The 11,914-nt window shown below is 40.8% G+C and overlaps 1 protein-coding gene across 2 annotated transcripts in view; it reads right to left on the bottom strand.

Annotated features, from left to right (window-relative positions):
* The window catches only part of MAP3K9 (mitogen-activated protein kinase kinase kinase 9), a 63,008-nt gene that overhangs the window by 11,158 nt on the left and 39,936 nt on the right, over positions 1-11,914 (bottom strand). For both annotated transcript variants that reach the window (XM_042047695.1, XM_042047694.1), the window contains 5 exons: positions 10,052-10,292; positions 8,797-8,919; positions 7,891-8,044; positions 2,281-2,393; positions 803-1,618 (listed from right to left, as the gene is read on the bottom strand). In XM_042047695.1, coding sequence (XP_041903629.1) covers positions 803-1,618; positions 2,281-2,393; positions 7,891-8,044; positions 8,797-8,919; positions 10,052-10,292 — 1,447 coding nt within the window. The remainder of the gene's footprint in view (positions 1-802; positions 1,619-2,280; positions 2,394-7,890; positions 8,045-8,796; positions 8,920-10,051; positions 10,293-11,914) is intronic.

Here is an 11,914-nt window from a genome sequence, read left to right as displayed (position 1 = left end):
TGCCATGAGCAGGACCAACTTCCTGGAAGAGTCACTTAACCCTGCTTACTGCAGATGCTTCCTGGTTTCTTTTCATTTAGGGGTGGGCGTGGTATTTGGTTTTTTTTTTTTTACAAACACAACGTAACTTGTACATGTTCATGAATACCATTTTAATGAATACTTTTCATCTGAATTAACCCACATTTTACTGCAGACTTCCATTCAAAAGACAACTTCATATTTTGTTTTACTTTTGGGAAAATGCTAATTAAATCAGATTTTAATTTATGATTCTAGTCCTTCCTTTTTTTGGTGACTTACTAGGGCAAGAACACAGTAAAACATCTTTTAAATTATGAAGTCACAGCCACTCAAAGGTTGCCAACAGTGAGCACACCTACCCAGAAAGATCCCTCGTTTGCAAAGGAATTGGAGCAACAGTAGCACAGCCTCAAACTGTTTTATGGATCCCATTTTCACCTTAGAGATCAGAATTTACTCTGAAGTACAAATAAGTGTATAAAGGCAATGGAGATGAAATCCTGAGAAGAATGTGCAATATTTGTAAATTGGTACCATTTTTGTCTAAGAAACAGTATTATGCTCTGCCTCACAGCATGGGGGGGCAGAGAGAGTTCTTTAGTGTAGACATGCTGGAACTGAAACCATTACTGCATTATTCTGTTAGCTATTTGTGTAAAGACGGCCTCCACAAGCAATTCTTGTGGGCTGGTCATCTCAACGAATGTATAAGCAACAAGTAATTATACTGCTTCTGTCTTTATTCTGAAGAGGAAAAGGAAGATGGCTGAAAACCTACCTGCTCCCAGTGCTCCAGTTAAACAGCTACCAGAAGGGCATCCACTGGTTGGGCAGCCATTGACAACCAGTCCACCCCCTTTGATGGCCCCATCAGAAGGTGTGCGCCTGTGTCCACCTTGCTGGGTGTGGGAAGAGACCGTCACGTGTGTGGGAGTCAAGGACTGGTTGGGGTCCTGTTTGAACCTCTCGATCTGGACATTGACCAGTGGGTTTGTAATGGCTGGCAAGGGAGCCCTGACTGTCACTGGGCTGACAGGCATCTCATAAACCACAATCTCATCACTGTCTGAGCGCAGCAGGGACCGGGTGGAATTACATTCGGAAATGGAAGACAGGGAAAGAAGGGTGAGGGATGTGGATGGCTCGCCTAGCAACAACAGGGGATCTTCCTTCTTGAAGATCTTCCGGGAAGGTGGACTAGTGCTCCTACGTGGGCGTCCAGCTCGCTGAAAAATGCTGTCACGCTTCTTCTTCTCTTCTTTGGGCACCTCTGGCTCTTCCTCAATCAGCAGCTGACACTTCCCTGCTTCTAAGAGATCAAAACCCAGGCCTGCAGCCGCCAGCACTGCTCCACAGCCAAGCAATGCAACCTCACATCGCTTGTGGTGGGAGCCGCTACGTTTGAGGCTGTTGGTGGGTGTCAGCTGTGGGGTACTCGTAGCAGAGTTAACAGGGGTGGACTCCTCATTGGCATCACTAGAAGGGCCATCCCACTCTTCATTCTTCTGAAATGGGATGCAGAGGTATGACTGATTGTGCACAGGTGAAGGGTGCACTTTGCCCTCTCCATTAAAACATTCACTGTCCTCATCATCTGGAAAGCAAATGAAAATAGACTTTGTATCAATGTAACATTTTCACTGGCAAATTTAATTGTCTCACAGATATACTTCAAAATAAGCTTCTCCTCAAAAGATGCAACTGCTCTCATCACAAACATCATTCATCAACTCCCAAATACTCACAGGCTATTGTTTCCAAAGCAGACAGGCTGAGACAAGTAACTGGAAACACTATCAAAGTGAAAGAAATTAGTGAAGCATTCACCCACTTGGGATTAATTGCAGAATAGCATTTCAAAAGCAACCTACACCTCAGTTACTTCTAGAGTAAATTTATGTGTTTGTGAGTCAGGACCAAAAGGTAGGAGAATTTTAAGGATTGCTCCTTGCAAGTGAAGGTGTAAGCATGCTGCACATGTAAATATCATTATACAGGAAATGAGCTGAGAGACAGCATGGAGCTAGGGGAGAATTAAGCTTGTTAGCTTGATAGAGGGAGAAGCACAAGCAGTGAGGTGAACAAGAAGAAAACCCAGAAGGAGAAAGTGGACACTTGACAAAGAATAAAAGAAAACCACATACCAAACAAAATGAAAACATTACTGTAAGGTACCAGGAGAAGGTCAGGAAAGAGGTTCATTCAAATGTGAATGGAAGTGGGGATGAGAGTACCAAGTTCAGGGAATTCCTTTACCCATCTCTGCTAAGCTGGTGAATCCTGGAAAAGCAGGTGCAGTTCTCTGGATCTTCCCAAGATTCGGTGCACTGGATGACCACTGCTTGCATCCTTCTACCAGAGCTTTCAGACTGAAATAGTAGAAGGATATGAGAAAATGTACCATGCTCACAACCAGTTTCCATTTTCCCCTCATATACTCCCTATTGATCTACTTAGGGTATGCATGTATCCATCTCAACTACACAGATCTGAAGTCCTGCCACAGCAAGAAATTTGCTGACATCTTTACAGCACCTTAAAATAGAGAAAAAAAAAAAGTCAAAAGGTCCCTCCTTCATTTGTTACACTGTAGCAGTCAAAAGGCCTCTGCTGATAACTAACGAGCTATGAAAGCAGAATAATAGAAGGCTCCACTACAAAAATCAGATGAAACATTTTCTTTTTAAATCAAGGCATCTTGATTTCTTTTGCAATCAATCTTACCATGGCAGGTAAAGAATAAATTGCTCAGCAAGGAGAGGGGAAAATACCTCCAAAAATGTTTCCATGTGAAACACAAATGAACAACGAATTCAAATATCACTCACTAATAAGCTAAAGTCACTGTAACAGCAAAGCTGTGTCTCTATATTATAAACCCCAATATTTTTCCTGTAGAGGAAACACTGTATTGAAGTACAGATAGTTAAAAGCACAAGTTCTAGATTACAGAAAAAAGGCAACTAAACTTATAAATCATGTCATTGTTTCTTTTACTTAAAAACAAAGCCCAAGAGAAGAACCCAAACCCAAATCCCTAGTTTGACCTGTGTCTGAAGATATGTCACCAGGCTCCTGAACTTATTAGTAATCCCTATTCAAAGGTTTTCATTACCATCATCCTGCACTAGTTTCATGACATCAGACATGTATGTCAAGAACTTTGGTTAGCAGCACAACTTCCTGATGTATCAATATTCAAAGTTTTATTATTCATTTATCAACATAATCCGAACTGGAAAATTTGGTGCCTTTCTCCACAAACATGAAACATTAGAGTGCTGATGAAAAGCCACACACACTTAGGATAGGCAGAAATTACATGGAAGGAATAAAAAGATCTGCAGATTGACTGATCTCAACTGGAAACACAAAAGCATCGACTTGTTACCGAAAGAACAGAAAACTCAGAGATAAGCTCTCTTCCAGCTCCATTACTAGCTTGCATTGTTTTTTGGTAAGACATGTAATTCATTACCATCATTCCCTTAAAGAGAAAGGGAAATACAAGCATATATAAGTTACCTCTCATGATTCTTATTTTCCACCACCATCACTCTGCATTTCTAAGACAGCTTCCATTCCATGATTTAAAAATGTTATTATACTGGGGTATTTTTTTGCCTTGGTATGAGTTTTTCCTCTGCTCTCTACCCAATTGAGATGCTCTACTTGTCACCAAACTATACTGCAGCAATAGCAAGGCCACAGGATCTAAACTTGATTCAGCACATGATCATTTCGTTGGTGACTGTGGTACAGACATTACAATAAAAGTATCCTGTGCAGTTCTCAACTGCCCTGCAGTCCATCCTCATTAACCATTCTGGCCCTGCTGTGATCTTGAATCCAGACAACACAGCACTGAACCCTATTTGTCAAGACAAACAACCATAGGGTTTTATAACAGACATGCAAATCAGTGTGTGGGTCTGTTCTGATTTACTCCCTCCACAGCATACTCAGCTGTGTAACACAACACGCCAATAGCATACATTAGATCTAAATAACCCAGGTGTACAACATGCCTACCTAGGATACATACTATAAACAGAGATGCATATTAAGGGAAGCTGGTGAGTGAAGATGAACCACATTAACAGTGTGAACACACCCAAAACTGAATCTCAAAGCTCTTACAATATGGGTAGAGAACTACTGAGGAAGGTGAGATTTCCAGAGAGCTGGGAAAACACATACTCAACTTAGTTTGCTTCCTCATGACTTCTCAGGGCAATCTTCCCTTGCAAAGAACAGACTGAAGATTTGCTGTTACTGTCAAAGTGCAGCTCAATCTGAACAGGAAGATAAATAGCTACCAGAATAATTTCAAGGCCTGCTATGTTTGCCTTAAGGTTATAAAATTTTCATCCTTCCCTTTTATTTTTTGCTCCTTCTTTTTTCCCTCAAATTACAAGCAGACCTCAAAGACCTGTCCAGAAGATTCCTGCACATCATCTTAATTAGGCAGTGGCGTGCATTTGAAAACAATTCAAAACATGCTGCCTTAAGAGAATGTTCCTACTAGAGTCTGTCAGTGCCCTAAGGAAAGAGGAACTGGAATGATTTGAAAGCACTAGCACTTACACTGTATTTCAATCACCAACATAACAATTCAGGAACCTAAAAACTTCTCGCCTATAATCTATTTGGATTAACTAACCAGAAGGTTGTTACTTACTTTGCTGTATTATGATTGAGTGACTTTTCTGTTGCCTTTTTCTACTAGGAAGTCAAAGGCACCTCTTTGTAGGAATGGTAAGATGACAAGGTTTATTTGCTCAGCAAATTGCAAAAAACTTCCCTACAACTGTAAGACAGCATCTCTAATGTCTTAATAGCGTTCTGTAATACCATGTTAAGGCATTAGTACTGCTGTGAATAAAAAAAGTCTGTTGCCTACTTAGCTTGCAGATTTTAAGAGGTAACTGCTAAAGCATTTTAAGTCACATCCACTGTCACCTTCCGTAAAATTAGTAACCTGTGCAAAAAGCAGGGTGACCATCACCTGTGCCATAGTAAGTCTGTGACTAATCACTGCCAAGTTTAAAGACAATTAAAACTTCACAGTATATCTTTCAGAATATACTGTAAGATCACAAGTGAACTGTCACAGAACTAGTCCAACAAAAAGCTTCGTCCAGTCTCTGCAATTCAGCACAACTCCCTTCAGCTGCTGTGCATATTCTTTATGTTCAAAGATAAATGGAGAAGTGTGAATAGTCACTGTATCATCTTTTCATGACTGCCTTTACTTGATGTTAATTATAGGCCACTGCAATTTTCACAATGCTATTCTTGCATAAACTTGGAATTATCTCCTGTGAGGAATACATGGAAAGTGATAAAAATTATGAAGATAAAAGTTCCCTGGATCTCAAAGTCCCATAAGCAGCAGTAACAGCAGCACTTCTGCTACCAGAACAGCATTATGGAGAACACTTGAACTGGACCTCGCTATCCTAAGATGAGCTCTTCACTTTACCCCAATTTTCCCAGGGTTCAGTATTTGGGTCAGCCCTGTTTAATATCTTTATCTATGTCCTGGATGAGGGGATCAAGGGCACCCTCAGTTAGTTTGCAGTGACATTAAGTTGGGTGGGAGTGTTGATCTGCTGGAGGGCAGGAAGGCTCTGCAGAGGGATCTGGACAGGCTGCATCAATGATGAATCAAGGCCAACTGTATAAGGTACAATAACATGAAGTGTTGGGTTCTGTTCTGTTGACTTCGGTCACAACAACTCCATGCAATTCTACAGGCTTGAGGATGAATGGCTGGAAAGCTGCTTGGTGGAAAAGGATCTGGGGATGTTCATCAACAGGCAGTTGAACATGAGCCAGCAGTGAGCCCAGGTAGCCAAGAAAGCCAAAGGCATCCTGGCAAGACTAGGGAAGTGATTGTTCTCCTGTACTCAGTGCTGGTGAGGCCGCACCTCGAATCCTGTGTTCAGTTCTGGGCCCCTCACTACAAGAAAACACTGAAGAGCTAGAGCATGCCCAGAGAAGGGCAGTGGAGCTGCGGAAGTGTCTAGAAAGTCATACAAGGAGCAGCTGAGGGAGCTGGGGTTGTTTAGCCTGCAGAAAAGGAAGCTGGGGGAGATCTTATCACTGTCTACAAACACCTGAAATGAGGCTGTAGCCAGGTGGGGGTTGGCTTCTTCTCCCAAGCAACAAGTAACAGGACAAAAGAAAATGCCCTCAACTTGCACCAGGAGAGGTTTAGATTAATTATTGGGAGAAATTTCTTCAGTGAAAGGCTGGCCAGGCATTGGAATAGGCTGCCCAGGAAAGCAGTGGAATTACCATCCCTGGAAGTGTTCAAAAAGTGTGTGGATGTGGTACTTGGGAATATGGTTTACTGGCAAACATGATGGAGGCTACGTTAATGGTTGGACTCAAAGGTCTTTTCCAACCTTAAACATGCAATGAAATTTTATCTCCTTACCCTGTAAAATAAGAATTAAAAAATACTTAAAAATAGCAAGAACTAACTTTTGAGTCTTTAAAGGGAGCAACTCTGCTCCTTTTTAATTAAAGTCTGCAGTCTGGCACGATCTCAGCAAGGAGTGGTTCACTGTATGTTAGCCATACTGCTCTCTCAGCAACACTCTCGTGTTTCAGACACTCTGCAAAATGTGTATCTGTATCGAGTCTCCCTAGGAAAGATTCTGAATACTACAGAACATCTCAGCTGTAGAGAGAACAGAACCACAGTTTGCAAGCAACTCCATTCCAGCTGTCTGTGTCCAAAAGCAGTCGGTGCTTCAGACTGTACAGTAATTAACAGAAAACAGAAGAGCTCTATTCCCAGAATTCTAACATGATTTCAAGGTAGAAGTGGTTTTTTCCAGCTTCAGTGATCTCCTGCCTTTCTACATAATTGATGATTGTCAAGCGTGACATCTGTTTTAATTCTGTAGAATGCTATCCTTCATTTGTAGGATAGGTAAAGCATAGGCAGCAGTCAAAGAAGCTTCTTCCATATTGTCCTGTCAACATGTCTTGAGCACCTTAGAGAGAGAACATATTTTAATAGATCCAGGCCCTCTTGCAGAGGGTAACAATAGTGATGCACTATGCAAACATCAATTTTTCAGGCATTTCACCCCTGAACACACAATAGTAAAGATAAAGATTATAACCAGCTATTTTATTTTCCCTGCTAAAAAATACGGCAAGAGTCAAACCATCAATTTATCAGGGGGAAGATGCTCAAACTCCACTAAAAATTACCAAGCATTCAAAATCTTTTAGAAGGCCAAAAAGTCCTATGTTTAAAGCAGCACTCCAGCAATGATTCACTGGAGTCCTGGTATAAATAATTCACACACACAAAGAAAAAAAAAAGATGCCACAGAACGATAACCTATAGAAACAGAGGTACAACCTGTATCTCTGCAAAAATCACTTTCAGGATTGATTCACTCAAGGTACATGTCCTTTTCAAAAGACTGAAGAGAAGATATTTGCTTGGCTTTATCAGATACTTTTTTATATAATAGCATCTAAGACAAGAAAAAGCATATCTGAGAATTTTAAGAGAGAAGCAGTTTCAGATATGATACAAAATTGCAGAAAGCTGAGCCTTAAAACAGAGAAAACCTACTAGAGAGAGTTTTGTACAGCTAAGAAGTCCAACTGCTTACAAATACACCTAATAACTTAATAGCAGACAGTGAAACATGAGTCACTAGCAAAGGAACTGAATGAAGTTTTCTAAACTGTTCTGAATCTCTAACATCTCTGGTACAGGAAATAAGTTTGGAAGCAGAAAAGTGTTTGCAAGCAGATAGGCAAATCTCCTGTGAGCCAGCTCATGACCAGTTTTAGAACCTGGACACGAGTTGCCTCCAGGCCCTCTCTTACCCCTCTTCTCCTGCACCTAGCTCCTTGTGACAAAGTGAGCTTGGTCCCCAAGTGCGTCCCTTTTTCTTCTGGCCTCTCTTCTCTTCTTCCTCTCCTTCCTCCTTTGGAAGGACTGAGCTTCGTCCCCACGTTTTACTGCTTTCAGCAGGTGTCACTTCGTAAGTGGAAAGAACAGTGGAAAATGGGAAAGAAAAACAGATACAAAAATTAAAAATAATTGGTTCCACGGCAACATAAAGAATAAAACATAGACCAGAGCAGGAATAGTAACAAAAGTGATTTTGCCATAATTCTGACCATTTATCAACACAGATCTAACAACCAAATGCCAAATAAAAGCATTACCTAATCCTTTCAAGTATAGGTAGCCTCTCCAGCTTTATTCCATCACTAGTTTTCTCTTTAGAACCACCAGTTTGAAACCAAATGCACAAGTGCAGTGCTATCCATTACAAACACTACACATTAGTTAACATGACTTTCATAATTCTAATACATGTATGTCTGCCTAATCCTGTGTTATAATGGGAACACTGTTTGCATGACAAGTGCCCCTGTTCTTATTTCCTTAAAACAGTCACTTAATACACTATAGCGATGTTTCACAGATCTACTCTGCAAATTAGTATTTTTAAAAATTAGCTTGTACACCTAAGGAACATATTTTCTATAAAAACAGCAGTATTTCAAGAACGTGGGCAAGTATGGTTTTGGCTCCAAAGGAGGTGATACTCCCCCCATCACCAAGACACTCCATTTGTCTCTCTAAATGCATACATACAAGACACAAGGCAAACATTTTAGGTACTTTCTTTAACAGTCCTGTCCTAGATATGGAATCTTGGCATCTTACCACACTGACAGACTGCACATTCCCCAAATTCAATACTACATTGAGCTCCTTACACTGTATGGCCCTGAGTCTGGGAATAATGGTAGGACTTGCAGGAGGGCTGGAGCAGCTACTGATTAAGCTTTTCCTTTTGTCCATTGTTGGAGAAGCCTGCACAGTGAATTTATGCTGAAAATCTGTTTAGAAAAAGAAAAAAAAAAATAAAAGCAGAAAGACACAGTTAAAATTATCTTTTTTTTTTTTTTTTTTAATGTAAGAAAAAAAAAATTACGGTAACTTTCAAAGAGCACATGTAGATCTATGTAGAAATGAAGTTTTACAGCTAATTGCTATTTGCCCATTGTACACACAGAATTCAGAACAAAGATGTGCACTCAGCCCTGAAAATGTATCTTCTCAGTGTATGTGTGAAACACATACACACACAGACCTTGTGTTGACTGACATGCCAAAGTACATCCCTGTATAAATCCATGCACCCTACCTTTTAGTTTATTAAGCACCACCAAAAATAGGCATTTGCAGACCAAAAGAAAGGCATAAGTAACACACAAATTTTATCATAGTTTCTCTTCTGAACAGCCAGTGTCTCCCAGAAAAAAAAGAATATAGTGCAAGTCATCATCCCTGATGTAATGACGAGCACTATGTGATTTACAAACCCCACGCTTTTTGTTTTCTACAAATTTAAATGTGCACAAAGGATCTGCAGTAGAAATGCTAAGAATTCAGTATTTCTGCACATCATCTTCACTCTCAAGAGTGACTTCGTCAACACCTTACTAATATTTAACATTTCTTCCAGAAGGGTGGTATTGGAAGTCACTTGCACGTTAATAGTTCATGTATGAATTAACAATCTAGGTATTGTAGTCTCACAGTTATCAATGTATTTTTGGTAATTTTTAGATTCCTACACCAAAAAAATCCAGTAGATTACAGTTTCTCCTGCAGCATTATGCAAAATATTCCCAGAGCATGAACCTCCATCATTTTCTATGTACTTCCTTTAAAAAGCTGATTATTTTGCGTATTAACATGTTAAACTGCAACCACATTTTTACAATAAACCATATACAGCCAATGACTAACAAACATGTAACATCTCAAATTTACTTCTGGCCTTCACCTTGGGACTTTGGGCAATGCTAGCCACAAGAGCATTAAACCTAGTTTATTGATCCTGACGAGGTATGTTTTTCCCAAAGTCCATCAAATCCTTTCTAATGCATAAGGGTCACTCGTAAGGAACTCTCAAATCTACAGGTTGCTCCCACTTCACCTGGCACAGCCTGACACGGCACCAACCTGAAGGCAAGCTGATATGATTGCCGTCCTTTAACTTGAGCCGGTTCCTCTTGAACTTCCCCATGCGTTTCTTGACCCGAGGCTTCTCCTGACACAGCTGGTGGATGATAATGTTGAGCTCCCTTTCCAGGATGTCAATCTCACGTTCTGCCAGCTCTTGTTCCCGCCTTCGTAGCAGCTCCTCATGGTTCTTTTGTTCAACAGCAGCACGAGTCAGCTCTTCTTCCCATGTGCGCAGCTCCTGCAGGGAGATAAGTAGAAACAAAAGGCTACCTTGTGACCTGTGGGTTAAGACTAACACTACCTGTTCTGAAGGTACAGCTACAATGACTTGTGCTCACAGAACTGCTAACACCATTGGTTAAAGGCTCAGCTGAGAGCCAAAAACATTCCTCAAGGACTTCAATGCTTGCCATTCAAGGCCCCTCAAACCAGTATTAAAAATCAGACATAACCACCTGTGAAGCCACACCTGAAATCCTGTGTCAAATTCTAGGCTCTCCAGTACAAGACAAACATGGACATACCGGAGCGACACTGAACTGTGCCGTAAATCAAGTCCCTCCTGATGGGAGAGAATTTACTGAAAGTCCTTGCAAGGAGTTTCAAAGAAAAGCGAGACTTTTTCTGGAGTTTCAATGCTTCCAGATAGTTGTTTATTAAGTCTTATCAGAGGAACGGAGCCACTAGTGTGACCCAGGTACAGCATAGAAGACAGAAAAGCAGGAGTGAGCTCAATTATCAAGATTTACACAGCTTTTAAAGATATTTTAACCAATAGTTACTAAAAACATATATTATTTTCACTCTCCTACCAATTATTCAGTAACACGGGCAGGAACTGCGGAATTCTCTATCCAGTCATTCCAAACTACTTTTACTGCAGAACATGGAGTAGTAGAAGAAGGAGAAGAAGGTTTAGAGAACAACAACAATCTTCCATTTTGATATTTTTTACTCTTACCTATTTACTACAAAGAGAAGCCCAAAACCTCTAAATTTTTCACCCTGCGACAATCTTACACAGTAGTCTATCACCTAATTCACACCACTGTATTTTCTAGTTGTTGTCTGATTGTTGGTAATTTTTTCCAAGGTTGGAGGTTAAAACAGTGTTGTTCAGGGGGGTAAGAACCCTTAAAAACAGGCAGAGAAATATTCTCGGCACTCTGGGTTCCTACACAGAGAGATTCCAATGAAGGGCCATGAAGGTTGATTAAGAGACTGGAGCACCTCTCCCACGAGAAAGGGCTGAGAGATAGGGGACTGTTCATCCTAGCACAGAGAAGGCTTGGGTGGAGTGAAGGGGGATCTTACCAGTGCATATAAAAACCTGAGGGAAGGGTGGCAAAAAGATAAAGCCAGGCTTCCTTCAGCAGTGCCCAGCGATAGAACAAGAGGCAATGGGCACACACTGAAACACAGGGGACACCCTGTGAACACTTTTTTACTGCATTACTGAGCACTAGCACAGGTTGCCCAGAGAGGTTGTGGAGCCTTCCTCCTTGGGGATACTCAAAAGCCATCTCGACATGGTCCTGGCAAAGATGCATATGGCAAACCTTTCAATCTATCCCTTGCTGACAAAATAAATTAACTGAAACTGTCCTTGAAATCCCAAAATCCCACTGCGCTCCTTTCCAAGGACAAAAGAATTCAGCACTCAGAGTAATTTTCTTCAGCTGGCCAATTCCAGTGCAGAAGGTAAAAACTGAAGAATTAAACTTCAGACAGATAATCAGACAGATTTTAGTTTAGATGTTTTTAATAATGTCATTGTTACCTGGCTCATCACTGGGGAGACTTGGTACATTTTACTCAATAGGTGAACAGCATATAAAATTATTTCTCCATTGCTAAAGA

This window comes from Corvus kubaryi, unplaced genomic scaffold (genome assembly GCF_017639235.1).
Source record: "Corvus kubaryi isolate FWS band 111438036 unplaced genomic scaffold, C.kubaryi_AGA036_p1.0 66, whole genome shotgun sequence".
Lineage (NCBI taxonomy): Eukaryota > Metazoa > Chordata > Aves > Passeriformes > Corvidae > Corvus > Corvus kubaryi.
This window is presented reverse-complemented; position numbering and strand designations above follow the sequence as displayed.